The sequence below is a fragment of the Schistocerca piceifrons genome, chromosome 5 (assembly GCF_021461385.2).
Source record: "Schistocerca piceifrons isolate TAMUIC-IGC-003096 chromosome 5, iqSchPice1.1, whole genome shotgun sequence".
Classification (NCBI taxonomy): domain Eukaryota; kingdom Metazoa; phylum Arthropoda; class Insecta; order Orthoptera; family Acrididae; genus Schistocerca; species Schistocerca piceifrons.
The window spans coordinates 114,590,937-114,611,570 of record NC_060142.1 but is presented as its reverse complement, the minus strand read 5'-3'; the positions used below and the strand labels follow the sequence as shown (position 1 = coordinate 114,611,570).

Here is a 20,634-nt window from a genome sequence, read left to right as displayed (position 1 = left end):
CGAATGGAAAAACTGGTAGAAGCTGATCTCGGGGAAGATCAATTTGGATTCCGTAGAAATGTTGGAACACGTGAGGCAATACTGACCCTACGACTTATCTTAGAAAATAGATTAAGGAGAGGCAAACCTACGTTTCTAGTATTTGTAGACTTAGAGAAAGCTTTTGACAATGTTGACTGGAATGCTCTCTTTCAAATTCTGAAGGTGGCAGGGGTAAAATACAGGGAGCAAAAGGCCATTTACAATTTGTACAGAAGCCAGATGGCAGTTATAAGAGTCGAGGGACATGAAAGAGAAGCAGTGGTTGGGAAGGGAGTGAGGCAGTGTTGTAGCCTAACCCTGATGTTATTCAATCTGTATATTGAGCAAGCAGTAAAGGAAACAAAAGAGAAGTTCGGAGTAGGTATTAAAATCCATGGAGAAAAAATAAAAACTTTGAGGTTCACTGATGACATTGTAATTCTGTCAGATACAGCAAACGACCTGGAAGGGCACCTGAACAGAATGGACAGTGTCTTGAACGGAGGATATTAGATGAACATCAACAAAAGCAAAACGAGGATAATGGAATGTAGTCGAATTAAATCGGGTGATGCTGAGGGTATTAGATTAGGAAATGAGACGCTTAAAGTAGTAAACGAGTTTTGCTATTTGGGGAGCAAAATAACTGGTGATGGTCGAAGTAGAAAGGATATAAAATGTAGACTGGCAATGGCAACGAAAGCATTTCTAAAGAAGAGAAATTTGTTAACATGGAGTATAGATTTAAGTGTCAGGAAGTCGTTTCTGAAAGTATTTGTATGGAGTGTAGCCATGTATGGAAGTGAAACGTGGACGATAAATAATTTAGACAAAAAGAGAATAGAAGCTTTCGAAATGTGGTGCTACAGAAGGATGCTGAAGATTAGATGGGTACATCACATAACTAATGAGGATGTACTGAGTAGAATTGGGGAGAAGAGAAATTTGTGGCACAACTTGAGTAGAAGAAGGGATCGATTGGTAGGACATATTCTTATGCATCAAGGGATCACCAATTTAGTATTGGAGGGCAGCATGGAGGGTAAAACCGTAGAGGGAAACCAAGAGATGAATACACTAAACAGATTCAGAAGGATGTAGGTTGCAGTAGATACTGGAAGATGAAGATGCTTTGCACAGGGTAGAGTAGCATGGAGAGCTGCATCAAACCAGTCTCTGTACTGAAGACCACAACAACAACAAATTCACCTGGCTTAAAAATTTCACAAAGATTGCAGAATTTACTTTCAATTTTATTTGTGTATTTATCAAAATATCTAACCATAGCAAACGCCCTTATCTTACATCTGTCAACTGAACAGTAAGAACACTGAATTTAGTATGTTTCGATTTTCTGTAAGTTCGTGCATATGGCTCTCTCCTTTCAATTTCTTTATGATCTAAAAACATTTAATGTGAAGCAAATATATTGTATTGGCGATTTTACAACCAGGAAAGGAAATTGTAAGTATATCCTGCAGGTGATCTACAACACTGAAAGGAATATTGTGTTTGGCCACGAATCCTACCAATTTCATTGCAGCAGTGTGAGCTTGATTATTTAAATATGCATCAGTTTCAGCTGATTTCACAAATGTACTCAAAATTGTCTGGGTTTTAGATGACACTGCATTCACTTTCTTGACACGATTATCACTTTTAGAATGTTTTTCAACATATCCCGACTCAGACGCAAAATTTATGTAATAGGTTCTACATCCTGCCGTTTCAGAGTTCGGTTCATCGGTGCATAGCCAACCTTTAATATCAGGATTAGTTTCCCAGACTTTTCCGTGTTTTTGTTTTCGCCTCTTGCATTTAAACACCCCAGCTGTAGATTTCTTGGGAGCACTAGTACACTACCGATGTCTTCTGTTTCCATTGACACAATGTTGCGCTACGTAACACCCTATAAATCGCTCATTGTCCTCACCTGAGCAAACAAGTTAACTCTAATCATTTTGCCTTATGTATGAGCACTGTGCAGGATGCAAAGCAGTCAGTATGGTGAATTCCTCAGGGTATTCATCCCAGGGAATAATCTAAGTTTACTTATGCAGCTGCTGTGTGATGAAACTGGGGAATCCCACAGCTGGACAGACATGTAGGCTACTCAAAAACGTGTTTGTGAAATAAATTGTCAAAAATTAAAATAATAAAAAAGGTGAAATGTTGAAACTAACACGCGTTTCGAAAAATCATACAAGAGACGTGTGATCGGAAAGGTGAATCGCATGTTCGTGCACCGTCTTAAATTATCGTACATGTACGATGTAGATTCTACGTTTGTCAGCGCTGCCTCACTGTCGCGATCAGTGTGTGGTCCGGGTTGTTTCCTCAGTTCCCCGCTACTCCCTTCAGAAAATCTACCAACTTGCAATTAACACACTATACAATCTGAAGCAAAAGCTGCGTTTCTTTCTTTTGCTTGCAAGTAAATGCTCTGACTTCTATCTTTATGTTCCAAGTTTGTGCTTCTGTTTTAACATACGGTTTTGTATCACATCATATTACCACACAATTTCAACGATACTAGCCTACATATGTAGAACGCTTATCATCTTATGGATCCTTGTTGCTAGGTTTAGGGCTCGTCTTGTACATTTTAGAGTCTAATAAATTAGAAATAACTTTATTTTTTCAGTACCGTATGTACTTTGTTTCAAATCTAAATCACCTCCAAATACAACGGTGCTTCTGGGACTGGACTGACAGTATTGTAGTGAATCTTGAATTTCACATGCAGTATATATTATCTTTATGGAGTCCCTGTTACACCAGCAGAAGCATGTACATAAGATGTACAGTTTGATACATCGTAAAGTAGAAATAATTTTTTACACACTTTGTTGTTCACCAAGTGCAAATAAAAATGAAATTCTTCCTTTACTCGACTTCACATTCTTGTTATTGCCTGCACACCTCCCCCACCACTACACTGTTGCTTCTCAGAGATAAGATGTATGTGGGAGAGCTTTGGTTATGGCGCGACGTTGAGTGTGTTACAAAATTAGAATGTACATTTTTGCTTTTGTATTTTTGGGATGTGTAGAATGCATTTTATCGATTCAATCAAATATCAATACGATAAGGAGTGTTGTGTAATGTGGACTGGCGGTACTGTAAGAACCACTAACTGTAGTGTGTGTGATTTGTTTTAACCTGTGTAGGTCCATCGTTTCAGTCTTAAAAGGTTTTGTCAGGAACCATAAGCTTTCGTGTGAGATCTCAACACGTTATGCTGTGTGATTATCTGCCTTGTTGTGTTATTGATGGGGATTTTGTGCATCGATTGACTGTCTGAGCATCAACTGAAAACCATGTGAACTTTGTAAGTATGAGTCAAGCATGGCAGATGCTTTGTGAGCACGTATTTTGATTAAATTCAGTAGTTGCATTGTATAATTCGTTTAAATGTTAACAGTTTACGTTTTAACACCATCAGTAGATCGTTTACACGGGGATCAAATGGAATCCTTACTGTTGATTGTATTGCTGAGTAGGTTTAAATCATTTCAAACGTAGGCAGGGTGAACATCAGCTCGTAACACTCGAAGCAAATGTAATGTCTGTTAGTTTTTACAGCTTTAGTAAGATATTTTTGGATAGCAAACTGTCACCCACTGCCTGTTCACAAATATACACAGCTTTATATTATACTGGTATTAATGTATGTAACATATTGATTTATTAAGTGTAATCACACCCCAGTTTGAAAAGATTTCGAATCTGCAACAAATTTCTTTCTCCTGTCAACCTAGCAATGGATGTAAAGAATGTTTTTCATATGGAAGGGATTGACGAATTTGGCATGTTGACAACCTTCAAGTATTCTCTCATCATCAAAATACTCGTCGAAGACTTCTCCATTATCAAATAGACCTTTCCTGAATTTACTTTGCAGTAGGCCTGTTAGTTTTTACGATGAAAATTGCGTTAAAAATAAAAAATCGTGTTTTATGATATGGCGTGAACTAAACATTTGGCTATGCAACAGTTCAGTCTGTTACCAATGCCTTTATTTGACAGTCATATCCACTCCAATATTTTTGCATCAAACACCAATCCGAATTTTGATCTCGGGACGTATTTTCATTTTTTAAACATAATCTTGCAATAGTCTACTTCATATATGAATTTAACGTGCCTCGTGTTAAACAAAAAGAATTCCATAACTTTAAGTATCAATAGTTGTATTCTTCTTAGTGGGCCTAAGTAATTTTTTTCAATCCATAGACTACAGCTGTTCAAAAGCCATTTTATGTACTATCCAGTAACGTATTGTCATTTAAGACTTTGCTCATTTCGTTTCTCTCTTGAATATTTTACTAAGTAGAATGTATGATGAAATTATACGGGCTATCCTACTTTTTAAATGAGAATTCACTTTGACATCATTGTACCTAAATTATTTTTGGAAATACTGAAACTGCCAATACCGCCATTATGCTGCGACCCTTGGCATCATCAAATTGGTGGACATAAACCATTCACTGAAATGTTATATGCGTAACAAGAATTAGTTATTCTCATGCCATCACATCTCTTGACATTGGCAGTTCGCAATAAATGTGTCACCTCTGAAGCTAATCTAGGCATCAGTCTACAACACAGATTAAATGTATCACCACAGTTCAGATTTTGTGTTCAAATTCATTGATTTTGTGAACAGACAGCCACGCTCCACCTTAACTTAGACCTCGGTATGCTATGAATAGTCTGTCACCATCCCAAAACATAATAGAAAGTATTGGATCCCCCTAAAATCTTCCTTGTGGTGGCAGACTAATCTGCATTACAACCCATGAACTATGTTAGATTGGAAGATGACAACCTAGCCTAGTTGTGAATTAGCAAAGCCAAAGAATGTGAAAGCTAAAAGTCTTGTTGTGGTAACAAATTGATTGTTAGTGAAACCTAATGTTTATGCTTTTGCCAGGTTGAAAAATGCAAGGGGGGTGAAATATGTGGCATTTCCAAAATTGTCATTGGTGTTTTCTATTTCTGTTTGTGCACATATGAATCACATGCCACACCACTCTCTCATCATTGGTCAGAGCCAATGTCCGGCATTAATAGGCTGAATGCGCCACAGTTTTGCTCATGTTATCCATCAACATCTGGTGTTGCCTGCACATCGTTTTTTACATTCATAATTTATCCAATAAGTTTATTTCCATAGTATGTTTTATGTTGATGATTGATAATTTATAACTTACAGAAGATATTGTTATATGCTGATTCTCTTTCCTGCGAATTCTCCCCCCCCCCCCCCCCCTTGGGTCAATGGAAGCATCTAATTCCACCCATCTGCTGTGATCTGTGCAGTAAGGGTGTTCTGGTGTGTGATGTCATTACAGTGCAAAGATTATGATTTGGTTGTGTTTGGAGATGTCGTCCTGTGTTTGATGGTGCTCTCAAGTGGTGTGTGTTGTATTGGGTTCATTTGAGCTGTGGTGTTGGATGTGTGAAGTTGTTGGCAGTGTTTTTAGTTTGGGACGTAAAGTTTGGAAGTTTTTTTCAGTGAGTTATCAATTTGTGTGTGTGTGTGTTCAGCATTTTCGTTAGGTGTTAATGGTTTTCTGTTTGTTGTGTGGAAAGACATTTAATTTATTGTGTGACTTCTATTGTTAGGTATGGATATGACGATGAAACATAACAGTGCTATGTTGCAGTCGGAGATGGGGGAGAACATGTTGTCCATTATTAAATTCCTGCAGTTATTTGAACTGATCACCGAGATCGTGAAGTGTGGTATATGTCGCAACAACATGAGGCTGACCAGAGTTCTCAGACCAGGGGTGTGTGTGTGTGTGTGTGTGTGTGTGTGTGTGTGTGTGTGTGTGTGTGTGTGTGTGTAGGGATTTTTGGGTTTTTGAGGTGTTGTGATTTTGCTTTTATTTTTCATAGTTGTAGGTGTTGGTTTTTTTGGTATCAATAGTTGTGGTTGCCCTATATATGCTATGTGATCAAAAGTATCTGGACAGCCCTAAAAACATACATTTTTCACATTAGGTGCTTTGTGTTGCCAGGTACTCCATATCAGTGACCTCAGTAGTCATTAAGCACCGTGAGAGAGCAGAATGGGGCGCTCCGCAGAACTCGTGGACTTCAAATGTGGTCAGGTGATTGGGTGTCAGTTGAGTCATCGTCTGTACGTGAGATTTACACACTCCTAAACGTCCCTAGGTCCACTGTTTGCGATGTGATAGTTAAGTGGAAATGTGCAGGGACACGTTCAGCACAAAAGCGTACAGGCTGTTGACTGACAGAGACTGCTGACATTGGAAGAGGGTCATAATGTGTAGTAGGTAGACATCTATCCAGACCATCACACAGGAATTCCAAACTGCATCAAGATCCATTGCAAGTACTATGACAGTTAGGCTAGAGGTGAGAAAACTCGGACTTCACGGTTGAGCAGCTGCGCACAAGCCACACATCATGCCGGTAAATGCCAAACAATGCCTCGCTTGGTGTAAGGAGCATAAACATTGGACGATTGAACAGTGGAGAAACGTTGTGTTGAGCGACGAATCACGGTACGCAGTGTGATGATCAATGGCAGGGTGTGGGTATGGCGTATGCCCGGCGAATGTCATCTGCCAGCGTTGGTAGTGTCAGCAGTAAAATTCGGAGGTGGTTGTGTTATGGTGTGGTCGTGATTTTCATGGAGGGGGCTTGCATCCCTTGTTGTTTTGCATGGCACTATCACAGCACAGGCCTACATTGATGTTTTAAGCACCTTCTTGCTTCCCATTGTCGAAGAACAGTTCGGGGGTGCTGACTGCATCTTTCAACACGATCGAGCACCCGTTCATAATGCACGGCCTGTGGCGGAATTGTTATACGACAACAACATCCCTGTAATAGACTGGCCTGCACAGAGTCCTAACCTGAATTCTATAGGACACCTGTGGGATAGTTTTGGAATGCCGACTTCATGCCAGACCTCACTGACCGACATCAGTACCTCTCCTCCATTCAGCATTCCATGAAGAATGGGCTGCCATTCCCCAAGAAATCTTCCAACACCTGATTGAATGTATGCCTGCGAGAGTGGAAGCAGTAGGTATTGGTGTTTTGGTACTGTCAGTTATGGTTGATCTATATAGGATAAGGGAAATGTTCGATTCCTATTTTCGTGGTTCTAGTTGTATGTAGGTGGTGGTGTTTTTGTATCATTGGCTGTGGTTGACCTAAGTGTATCAAGGGAAGTGTCACGTTCCTGTAGATTTAGTTGGTGTAGCAGAATGTTGTAATGTTTGTTTGGTTTTTTAAAAATATATCTAAAAAATATATCTAAAATATATCTAAATATATCTAAAAACAAAGATGATGTGACTTACCGAACGAAAGCGCTGGCAGGTCGAAAGACACACATACAAACACAAACACACACACACAAAATTCAAGCTTTCACAACAAACTGTTGCCTCATCGGGAAAGAGGGAAGGAGAGGGAAAGACGAAAGGATTTGGGTTTTAAGGGAGAGGGTAAGGAGTCATTCCAATCCCGGGAGCGGAAAGACTTACCTTAGGGGGAAAAAAGGACGGGTATACACTCGCGCGCGCACACACACACACACACACACACACACACACACACACACACATCCATCCACACATATACAGAGGCAGAGAGTTTGGGCAGAGATGTCAGTCGAGGCGGAAGTGCAGAGGCAAAGATGTTGTTGAATGACAGGTGAGGTATGAGTGGTGGCAAGTTGAAATTAGTGGAGATTGAGGCCTGGTGGATAACGGGAAGAGAGGATATATTGAAGAGCAAGTTCCCATCTCCGGAGTTCGGATAGGTTGGTGTTAGTGGGAAGTATCCAGATAACCCGGATGGTGTAACACTGTGCCAAGATGTGCTGGCCGTGCACTAAGGCATGTTTAGCCACAGGGTGATCCTCATTACCAACAAACACTGTCTGCCTGTGTCCATTCATGCGAATGGACAGTTTGTTGCTGGTCATTCCCACATAGAATGCGTCACAGTGTAGGCAGGTCAGTTGGTGGATCACGTGGGTGCTTTCACACATGGCTCTGCCTTTGATCGTGTACACCTTCCGGGTTACAGGACTGGAGTAGGTCGTGGTGGGAGGGTGCATGGGACAGGTTTTACACTGGGGGCAGTTACAAGGGTAGGAACCAGAGGGTAGGGAAGGTGGTTTGGGGATTTCATAGGGATGAACTAAGAGGTTACGAAGGTTAGGTGGACGGCGGAAAGACACTCTTGGTGGAGTGGGGAGGATTTCATGAAGGATGGCTCTCATTTGACGGCAGGATTTGAGGAAGTCGTATCCCTGCCTGAGAGCCACATTCAGAGTCTGATCCAGTCCCGGAAAGTATCCTGTCACAAGTGGGGCACTTTTGTGGTTCTTCCGTTGGAGGTTCTGGGTTTGAGAGGATGAGAAAGTGGCTCTGGTTATTTGCTTCTATACCAGGTCAGGAGGGTAGTTGCGGGATGCGAAAGCTGTTGTCAGGTTGTTGGTGTAATGGTTCAGGGATTCCGGACTGGAGCAGATTCGTTTGCCACGAAGACCTAGGCTGTAGGGAAGGGACCGTTTGATGTGGAATGGATGGCAGCTGTCATAATGGAGGTACTGTTGCTTGTTGGTGGGTTTGATGTGGACGGACGTGTGAAGCTGGCCATTGGACAGGTGGAGGTCAACATCAAGGAAAGTGGCATGGGATTTGGAGTAGGACCAGGTGAATCTGATGGAACCAAAGGAGTTGAGGTTGGAGAGAAAATTCTGGAGTTCTTTTTCACTGTGAGTCCAGATCATGAAGATGTCATCAATAAATCTGTACCAAACTTTGGGTTGTCAGGCCTGAGTAACCAAGAAGGCTTCCTCTAAGCGACCGCCAGCTTCATCCTGACCCACAACTTCTTCACTTTTGAAGACCAGACATACCAACAATTAAAGGGAACAGCCATGGGTACCAGGATGGCCCCTTCGTAAGCCAACCTATTCATGGGTTGGAGATGCTTAGAACGGCCATTTCCGCGTATTGATGACGTCACTGGTCAAAGCAGATGGGTGGAATTGGACGCTTCTGTAATACCCCCTTCCCTAATCTCTCTCTCTCTCTCTCTCTCTCTCTCTCTCTCTCTCTCTCTCTCTCTCTCTCTCTCTCACACACACACACACACACCCGCGCGTGCGCGCAATGATGATGTCCCTTTAATGGCTGTTATGTGCATTTTGGTGTTTGTTTTTATAAATAGAGACACAACAGTCTGTTTTGACAGGCTCTCTTTAGAGCTTTGTTGACTAAATTAGATGAAAATCTCTAAGCTAAAATTGTAATGAAGTAAAACTTCTTGACACTTCCTTCATCAGTTACACATGCAGATGGATAACTCTGTAAACAATAGGGTCTATTACAATGTAAAACATGCATTTTAATTGTAACGGAAGTGTGGGCCTTTTGTTTCACTCGGAAGTGTGTACAGCGTTGATCCACTTCCTTAAGAAATGTCATCAATAACCACTTACAATCTGAAAACAACAATTACGTCAATGCAGTTCTTTGCATGGGCAAAGCCTATATACATATTATACCTGTAACAGACAAACTATGCTACTGCATATTCACTTTTGATTTTATAATGGGAGTACTGTACTTGGGAGCAGGAAAATTGGTGAACGAAAGTAGAAGTGAAAGTTGTATGTCCCTTAGCTTTTTTCTTTCTTCCTCCTCAGTACGGATCTCGGTTATGTGCCTGGTCAGCAGAAATTTGAAACACTTGGGCAAATAGTATGCAGGGTATTTCAGAAGGAATAGTATGTATTATAGGAGATGGGCGTAAAGATTAATTAGAATAAAACATTTTGTTAAAGACGTGTCCAATTTTTAGTTGTTACAGTGATAAGTTTTCGCTCTAGGGACTTATTTATTGATTGTCATTTCTGTTTTGAAGTTCAAGACATGGAGCATTGCTTGAGTTTACACAACTGAGTTTTTCAACTGTGATTGTGATTTGTTGACCAAGTCTACTACATTATTTAAAAGTGCCGCATGTATTTACATATGTTGAGTGTGCTGGTATTATATTTGTGTGCGAATTTTGTAATGGAAGTACTGCGGCTGACAGTATTGAATACTGTAAACTACTTCCTAAAACCAGATTCAAGTGTGTTTTTTCAGGTTTTCACTAAACTGCCTAAGACTGGTACAGTGCCCAGTTGTCAAATTTTAGCAGAATGTTCCATGTGCAGAACAGATGAAGTAGGAGACATCAAACAGAGTGAGTCAAGAAGGACTTTACAAATTGGGAATGACATAGAAATGTATTGAGATAAATTACAGAATTGGTAGATGTCATTTTGTAGCAAACAGCACAAAGTTTGATTCACATAGTGCATCAGTACCTCATTCCGCCGTGAGGAATGCCAGCACAGTGCACAGATAGAATGATTAATTTCACTGATGCAGAGTGTGTTTAATGTATGTTTTGTTTTCATGAAACAAATTCTGAAACAACTGTTCGGCATGAATTTCACAATTTTCCAAATATGCTAAAAACCTCAAAGTAGGTGTAAAATTTGCTCTTGGCACAAGAACTTTGTTGAGACGATTGCAGAAGTTACGTCCAATTTCCTGCAATGATTGTGGGAAGAAATTGGTTGCTGGTGGAATGCTTGCCACATCACAGATGTTAGTCATGTGAACTGAAATGACACTTGTCACTATTATGTGCAACTTGATGTTGTTTTGTACAAAATGAAGCCTCTACTGATTCTGTAAGTTATCTCAATAAATTTCTACATTCATCCAAAGAAGCAAAGTCCTTTTTGACTCACCCTCTGTTATTGGTAGAACATAATCCTTCAGAATTTCTACAGGCACTGTATCAGTTTTCCACACCAAGTATGTTGTGGGTGTATACTTCAACAGCCCCTCTAGCCTTATCATCTGCAGTGCATCATACACCTTTGAGAAAGAAATGAAGGTAGACACTTGAAACTTTTTGACAGCCTAATTCCAAATTGCCAAGTAATCCTATCAGTATTGTTTACTGATGGAAGCAATTCGTGACAGTATCAGTAACACTTGTAACTCGTATCAGTGGTCTGACCAAAACCCTAATGCCTTTATGGTATGACAGTATAGATAGTCATATCCCTGTGAAACTATGCACTCCTAGAAATAGTCAACCAGGGTCCCTGGACCTTACCCTTTTAGGTTTTTGACTGTAGTGGTGGTTGAAAGAGGAAAAGTAAACATAAGAGACTAATAGATTGTTTGGGTAATTAATAGTGCTGCTCATGTAAAAGAATTAAAGGATGACATTAGAAGAGCTTCATGTGGTGTTGTCAAGAGAATTCAGGATCGCATTGAAGTCGAAGGTGAAATTTATGAAAATCGAATTATAATATTACGATTTGCCTTCAGTTATTCCTGTGAGTGCTTGGGTTACATTCTAACTGTTATTTCTCTGTAACAAATAAAAATAGGATGCATGTTATATATTTATGTACTATTCCTTCTGAAACATCTCTTATTTTAGATCGTTTCCAATTTCAAATATGATACAACAGTAATATAGCAAAATAGGATCCACTGCTGTGTTGTTGAACCTGAGTGAGCCTTGTAGAATGCAATTTCATAGTGAACTTGGAACAATATTGACACATACGCCTAAACTTATGGATTTCATCCTCCCCCCCACCCTGCCCCCCCCCCCCCCTCCCAAAATCTTGGTCGTGGTGCCAGACTGATCTACATGCTCGAGATGTAAGTTAGGTTGGCAGGTGACAAACTGGTTGTGAATTGGGAAATCAACAAATGTGATGGGCAGAAAATTTGGTTGTGACAACAAAACTGGTAGCGAAGCCTAATGTTTACATCCACACCATATTGAAAAATGCAAGGGGCATCCAATAGATAACTTTTACTGATGTTTGATAGTCATTGGTTTTTTATACTTCTACATGTATGATGATCACAATAGGAGTAGATTTGTGACAACAGCATTCATTTGTTCACAGCTGTGATGAAGCCTTCTCATGAGTTGTAACAAAATATGGCTGTGTGATGGGTGGGAGAAATGACATTACCTTCTGCATCTACACATTGACTGCCCCACCATATAGCTTATAGGAAAGAGAGACTGACCAGCGAAGTGCATTGTTTGTTCTTTGGACGAGTAGCTGATTTCTCTGGTTTGAAGTTTATTCTTTGTTCTTTGTGTAGAGTTTTCCTTCTGATGTTAATCCAAGTAAAATAAATGTCTCTAAGTGTTTGTGGATCTGATTTTTGATCTACATAATTGATGACCCTGAAAACAAGACCAGAGTAAGTTGCAACAACATTTTTTGATTACATTCGTTAAACATGGAAGGCACAAATAATTTTTTACAAACCGTCAATGACAAGATCCTGCAGCTGCAAAAAGAGATTGAAGTTTAAGAGCAGTCGGCGCTGAGAGATGACAGCAAGACGGACACGACGATATCACAGGCTCAGCAATAACGACAGCGCCGTGAGTGCACACACGTGCCGAAAATTTTCTGTATACATTTTTGTTCATGCCAACTGCGCCGTGCCTACAATTGCAGGGAGCTCCATTTACACCCTCACAACCAGACGCATGGTTTGCGATTTTGGAAAGCTTTTTCACACAACAATGCATCACAGAGGACCATGAACAATTTACACTGGTAATTAGCAATTTGCACCAGACAGTGACGACAATAGTTTCCAATGTGATTCTACACCCACCCCATCAACAAGCATAACTTGCCCTGAAGACTTCGCTACCGCATGAAACTACCCGAGCGGAGGCTTTCACAAGTGCTTTACCAGGAGAAACGTGGAGACAGAAGTCCCTTTGGAGTTTTGGAGACATTTCTGAGCGATAGCGGACTGTAGTATAATATCTGAGTTGCTGCTACATATCTGGCGACAATAGTTTCCGACTCAATTACAGTTGACATTAATAGCATATGAAGGACAACTATTGAATAAATTCCTGCAAGTAACTGATAGAGCATATGCCTCATTGGAATCAACCACTATGACGTGTAGCAGCTACTAATATGAGTGACACAACAGAAGGTGACAAACATGCATCACAGTTTTTGGTGGAGCTGATGCTGAATTGTGCCGCCGCATCTTGCCGACAATTCAAGTCTAATCTGTACAATGAATTAGCAAGACTGTGTGGATTCACACAACCAGTTATCACCCAACAAGCAACGGGATGGCGGAAAGGTGGCACAGAACACTGAAGGCGGTCCTCAAGCTGGACGGAGGTACTACCACTAGTACTTCTAGGTTTATGGACTGCGTGATATAGGCGCATCAGTGGTGGAGATGGTTTATGGAGAACCACTGAGAATTCTTGCAGACTATCTCACAGCGGCACCACTACAACCACAAATGGAGCTACCACTGCTGGTACAGTGCATTCGCGACCATGTAGCAAGAATGAGAGGGCCACCAGCATCCCGCCATGGTGAACATCTGGTTTTCATGCACAAAGCCTTGACGGATTGTGCGAACGTCATATTGCTCACAGACGCCTTACGGGCTACCATACAACCTCCTTATACTGGGCCCTTTCAAATACTGCGACATAATGCCCATACTATAGACATCTCGCAAAATTGAAAAAGTTGTCGCGTTTTCCATTGAAAGAGTGAAACCAGCATGGACCTTACCATCGCCAATGCATTAAAACACTCTTCCAGTTCAGGATTATCAAGGGTCAGGCGAGCCTACACCCATTCGAACTGAAGAGACAACACCAAGATGCAAGAGGACTATAGAACAACCAGTCACACCTGTGCTCACATCGACACATCAACCGGTCATCTGTACAAGAGCTGGACGACAAGTCAAATTCAAGTACTCCTACACTCCAGGTGCTCCGTACTTTAAAGGGAGGGGAGGGGGCTGTGTGGGGAAAAGGGATTGACCAGTGAAGAGTGTTGTTTGTTCTTTGGACGAGTAACTGAATTCTCTGATGTGATGTTTATTGTTTGTTTTTCGTTTTTTGTTTAGCGTTTTATTTCCGACGTTAATTGAAGGAAAATAAATGTCTCTAAGCGTATGTGGATTTGATTTCTGACCTACAAGTGCATGTGGATTTGATTTCTGACCTACAAGTGCATGGTTTCTTCTAAAAGGCCTTTTTTTAATTCTATTAGTATTTGTGGTTGAAATCTAGTAGCCTCCTTATAAATCTGATATGGAACACAGCTGAGAACACCTGTGGCATTTATTTCTGAATAACTCCCTGTTGCCTTCATTTAATTATCTGCTGCAAGCACATCAGAATTATTTCATGATTAGTATGTCTTCATCATCCTTTCCCCATTAGTCTATATGAGAGAGCTAACAACATTGTAGACAATCCTTCCAGTCAAAATTAGGTGTAATCTAATTGATTTGATACCAAAGGAACCACTGCATTCTGAGTTGTTTTATAATGCAGATTTACTACATAACTATCTGTTGAGTATACACATTATTTATTTCTTTTTATTGAGTAGTTAGTGTTATTCAACCATTATTAATATGACACATAAAGAAAGGTGTGGAGAGAGCATCTTTAGCTCCAACCGAAGCCATATTGAAAAACCCATTTCACTGTCAGACTGTGTCAGGAGGAAAGCAGGAGCAGCATAGAGCAGTTGTAACTTGCAGAGAAAGTTTCTTTTGCACAGAAACCATATCCATGCAAATAATTTTCTTTAATTCTATTTTGTGCACTTGTATGATTTTTATTTGTAATGGATTCTTATGCATTATCATACTGGAACACTTTGGTGTGCAGGCACTATGAGCTCATGGTACCCAAGCTATGGACTGGCCTGTGGCACCAGTCCTCTGTAATCATAATGTGCCTGTTAAGCATAAGCATTATAGGGGGACAGGATGTGATGCAGGGCAAAGGGATCTTGGCTTAACTGCCCAAGACCTGACGAGAGTACTACTCTCAAGCACGGATCAGGCAAAACAAGTCATTAGGCGTCAATTTCTGGGCACCAGTTGAAGCCTAAAGTTTAGAACAGGTACAACGGCAGTTTGGACACATTTTGTTTAAGGTGTATCTGTTTGGCACAGGCAATGATATCTCTGCTCCTGACTAACAACAGTTTCCTTCCTTCAACTGTCATTGCTAATCACGTCTTTCAGCATCTCAAGTGATTTTGTGCTGAGTAGTGTTTACATAATGATGACAAATGGTGAAACAAAGAGAGCAAAAATAAGGTCATCAACTTATTGTCATAGATTACAAGTTTCTTTGATTAAAGGTGTCTAAGAACTATTGCCATAGCAATAATGTAGAAAATTAGTGGTGGGTACACATTTGCATGCACAAGGAATGTTATTATTATTATTATTATTATTATTATTATTATTATTGATTTTTAACTAGTCTTGCAGATATCTTTGTTTTACCAAAACTTATTTTCCTCATGAAATCTTTTGAATATTAACAAGTAAGTTGCTACTCATCAGACATTAATATCTGGTGAGTGTATGCCGCTGAAAACACAAGTAATAATTTGTTGTATCATTTCTGTGCCAGATTCTCAATCTATAAGTGCACTTTTTTATTTTATTTTTTATTTATTTATGTATTTTTTACAGTTATTCACTCAGTCCATTCACCATTATTACTTACAAATATTGTTTAGTTTTATTACTAGTGGCTTTCGTGTACAAAAACTACAGGAATTCTGTTCTGTCTGTTTCAGCTACGGAAGCTGCCATAAAGGACACACATTACACAGATTTATTTGGACAGGATATTCAACATGGAGAGCCTCAGCACTGTTGGTACCTACAACTTGAGTTTCAGAGAAGTGCTACCCCACAGAACAACAGCTGAAAAGTGGAAAGAGATCACAGTAAATGTAGGAAGTTCACAAAGCACTTTGAGGGACATAAAAGTACCAGAGAAGTCGGGGGGCTACTCGTATAAAGACGTTAATGGTACATTTACGAGAAATAGATTTATATACTGGCGCATCTGTCATGATGTCCTTGAAATTGCAGAAAATAGTTTGGATTTTAATTTAGCTGGCGACAGTGTGCGTTACAAGTTTCAAAATTCTCCAATACTGGAAGGAATTTCCATTTTTGAGACAAAATCACGTGTTGTTATATTAGTGACAACAGTCTCTAGTGTGCATAAGCTGTCTTTCCCACTTCCAAATGAGATGTATAGTGTGGATTATATTACTAAACATCATCCTGATTTATCACTTAAGTCCATTTTCCATGATGCCTCACTGAGTGCAGCAAAAGATCCCAGTACATTTTATGTTATTGATCATACAACAACAAATTCACCGTTGCCCCACTGTGCTGCGTCTCTGTTTACAATGAACAAATCATGTTTATTTGCGTTAGCTTACTCAACGGGGACTATCACGCTGGTTGATATGGACAAAAACGGTGAAGTAGATTTAAAAGAAATAAAAGAGACTTCAATTTTTCCTCGATTTTTGAAGGGAATTCTGCGTGGTAAAACTGCCTACGAAATGGCTGTGAGTATGGTACTACACGCATTTGATGTTGACTATGGCCTATTTAGCCTTCATCGAGATGGTGTTCTCCGAATGTGGTCGTGCAACAGCTCGGACTGTCTTGCAGAAATTGATATTGCTTCTAATAAAACAGTTAATGGTGTGCGACCCACAGAAGGTGTGCAGCCTCATATTATGAAGAAGACTTCTGGCATAGATGAAGGTGTCTGTACACTTTGTGTTTACCTTAACTTTTCTCAGTTCTCTGAAGTGCATTTAATAAAGCTGGTAAACCGAGAAGGGACATTTGTCTTTGAAAATGTGTTTGTTATTGATGCTCTGCCACATGATTTAATTGATCTTTCCATAGGATCACAGCGCATATGGGCTCTGTGGCGTACAACAGAAGGTAACACACTTGTATCGAGCATCGTACTGAACTACAAAGATCATGGCTGGCAATTTTCTTTATTAGAAAAATTGCCGAGTATTGAAGCGTGTGTATCTGCTGGCATGGATATTGCGGAAGAGTGTCTGAATTACATATTTTATCCAGGAAGATTTCCTCTGTCTGTCATTACAAAAGCTGTGACCATTTTTCGCCGTAGCACAGTTACTGCTTCTTATTCTTTGTCATTGAGGCGGCTGAAACAGATTGTTATATTAGCAATTGAGGCTGAAATTGATAAAGATCCACTGAACAAGGAGCTCAATGACATTGATAAATTGGACTTGGTGTACCAGACGTGGCTACGTTTTTATTCTTGCTGTGTTCAGCTATATGAGGCACATACTCGTCCACTTGGTTTGTTACCTTTACATAGTTCTGGAATAGTGCTAGTCAAGAAACAGGAATATTCCCTATTGAGACCAATGGAAACATTAGAATACATGTTACTGGCAGGATCGGAATTAATAGCCAAACAGACGTTTCACCTTCTTCCTCCAGAGCGAAAACAATATGATGTCATGCAGGACTTGATTCTTTTGATGTCAGTATTGATCGCATTAGAAGAGAGGCTACCTGAAGATATGAAAGAGCATTTCATGGAGCAAATGCAGCAACAAAAGAGTCCAGACCAGGTGGCAGAAGCTATGTTACACGAACTCACTGCAGAACGAGCTGTGTATGACAATGACTTTTTAATAAATATTGGAAAGAAATTGAATGGGATAAAAAATTTGTATTCCACACTTGTGTTGCTCATTGATACTCTCACACTGAAACAATGTTCTTTGAGAGGGGAAGCATATGAGAATACGAAGGAGGCATTTAGAGATTTGGGGCCATCTCTCAAATATGTGTACAGCAGCAGTCTGGCAGTGCCTGCAATAGCAATGAGCTTGCACCAATTTGTTACTGTCAGGTATTCAATTTGCAGGAGCCTTCTTTTGCTCCAGCAGTTATTACTGTGTTACCACAAGAAATTGCTGTTCAAAATAGTGGATTCACAATATGCAGATGTCTTGCATAATTCCTTGGTCCCCAGTGTGGTGTTGGCTGCACAGTCATATTTTGTTCTGCTGTGGGCATGTACTACGACTATTATGTTTGGAGGCCCTCCATCATCAGCTCATGACAGTTATTTTGCATCTGAAGCAAGCACCTCTCTGTCCCGTTCCTCTTCGTACCAGAGAACTGTCACGGTGCTGGAAGCATATTTGCAGCAGTGGAACAATACAGTGCCAGCAAGAACGTGGTTGGATTACTGGGCAATTGAAGACTTTTCCATGTGGCACAGTTCAATGCTAGCATATACAACGTTATTGTGTCAGCAGTTATGGCCAGTGTGGAATAACTTTGATCTTCCAAACTTCCTGTTATCAGTGGGACAGTGTACACTGGTACAACAGTACATGCGACTTCTGGACAGCTGGTGTGAATCTTATGCAAGTTCTCGGAAATATCTGCATGGACTGGCATTATTACAGCTTGGTCATCATCACAAGGCACTTGATTGCCTCGTGCAGGCATCTGCTGGCATGGAAGATGCTGTCTTCTTGGAGTTGATTGACTGCCAGAATGCAGATCCAGAACGACTACAGGTAAATATTTCTCCCTCCCCCCCACCCCCCACCCCCACCCCCTCTCGCCTTCCCATGCCCCCTCTTCCTCTGTATCTCTCATCCCTCCCCTTCCCTCTCCCCCGTGTCTCCCACCTTACAAGCAACAATTATTATTAATTATCAGACATGAACAGTGCATCCTTGCCCTTGCAGCATTTACTTTTCATAGTTGTGATTAAGAGTTCTACACTTCTTGTCAGCTACTTGTGTCAACAACTGTAAAATGAACTTGGCTGCAGCTAAGCCACCAACCTCAAAGTGCGTAGCATGTAAGTCTTTAATTGTGGATGACATTGTTTTTTATGCCTGTGCAGCATTAATATAATCATTTTTTCCTTGAATTATGTTGCTCTGTCCATACCATAATTAATATGAAAGTGTTGAGCCTGGATTAATGTGTAATTCAGTACAGTGTTTGGTGAGTCTGTCAGAGACTAATATAATTTCCCCAGCAGAAGAAAATATTGACAAATTAAACACCTACCTTTCACAGGCTGAAGGAAAAAATTGTGCAATGGTTGTGATGATGTGCAGTGGCTAGCAATTGAACTAGGCAGTTGTTAGCTAGTGTTCGTATTGCTGTTGAGTTTATTTCATAAATGTAGAGTAGGCATGTAAATGAAACACAGCCACATATGGGAGTGCAAATGTTAATGTAACAGATACATGCACTTAAGATGGCAAAGTAGTTCAATTTCCGATACTACTCATCAGTGATGCAAATAACTGTAACAGGAAAAAAAAGATGCCAAATCCATAAATTGATGAAAGTTATTTGGTCAGATACCCTTGTTTCGCGTCGTTTACAACTTCTGGCTGAGTTAGTTTATATCCTATGAGTGAAACGTGTTAGTGGTTATGTGATGATTTTCCATGGGCTAATGATACTCTGTAAAGTTGCTTTACTACCAAGGTTTATGTGACCACTTCGGTCCATCCCGTGGTATATTGTTTGTTCCCCAGTGGTGATGCTGTTTTCCTAGATGACAGTGTCACTGGTCACACAGGACTGGTTTTGGGAGCACAAGGACAAATTGTTGCATCTCCACTAACTACAGTCACCAGATCTCAATATTATTGAGCCTTTGTGGTCTTCTTTGGAAAGAAGGGTGCGTGGTCACTATCCTCATCCACTGTTTTGCAGGAAAAATGGTATAAGATTCACTTTAAAACCATGTAGAACCTGCATTTATCCATTCCAAACTAACTGGAAGCTGTTTCGACTGACAGTTTGCCTATGCCATATTCTTCATGTGTTTTTTTGCTCATATTCTTCATGTGTTTTTTTGCTCATCCATATTTTTGTCCAAATCCTGTACACATTGTGATCTGTTACACATTGAAGTGCCAAAGAAACTGATAAAGGCATGTATTCAAATACAAAGATATGTAAACGGGCAGAATATGGCACTGCAGTCGGCAACGCCTATATAAGACAACAAGTGTTGGGCGCAGTTGTTGGATCGGTTACTGCTGCTACGTTGGTAGGTTATCAAGATTTAAGTGAATTTGAATGTAGTATTATAGTTAAGGCGCATGAGGGGTGGGACACAGCATCTCCAAGGTAGCGATGAAGTGGGGATTTTTCCGTATGACCATTCCAGGAGTGTACGTGAGTATCAGGAATCTGGTAAAACATCAAATCTCTGACATTGCTGTCGCCAGAAAAAGATCCTGCAAGAATGGGACCAATGACAACTGAAGAAAATTGTCCAATGTGACAGAAGTGCAACCCTTCTGCAAATTGCAGCAGATTTCAATTCAGGGCCATCAACAAGTGTCAGAGTGTGAACCATTCAGCGAAACATCTTCAATATCAGCTTTTGGATCCAAAGGCCCACCTGTGTACTCTTGATGACTGCACAGCACAAAGCTTTGTCTCTCCCCTGGGCCCATCAACACCGACATTGGACTGTTGATGACTGGAAACATGTTGCCTGGTCGGATGAATCTCATTTCAAATTGTATCAAGTGGATGGATTTGTACGGGTATGGAGACAACCTCATGAATCCATGGACCATGCATGTGAGCAGGGGACTGTTCTTGCTGG

At 40.4% G+C, this 20,634-nt stretch overlaps 1 protein-coding gene across 1 annotated transcript in view; it reads left to right on the top strand.

Moving 5' to 3' along the window:
- The first annotated feature begins 2,988 nt into the window (after window positions 1-2,988).
- LOC124797931 (nuclear pore complex protein Nup160 homolog) overlaps window positions 2,989-20,634 on the top strand; it is a 93,418-nt gene continuing 75,772 nt past the window's right edge. The window contains exons 1-2 of the mRNA XM_047261066.1: window positions 2,989-3,352; window positions 15,743-18,562. Coding sequence (XP_047117022.1) covers window positions 15,803-18,562 — 2,760 coding nt within the window. The 5' untranslated portion in view covers window positions 2,989-3,352; window positions 15,743-15,802. The remainder of the gene's footprint in view (window positions 3,353-15,742; window positions 18,563-20,634) is intronic.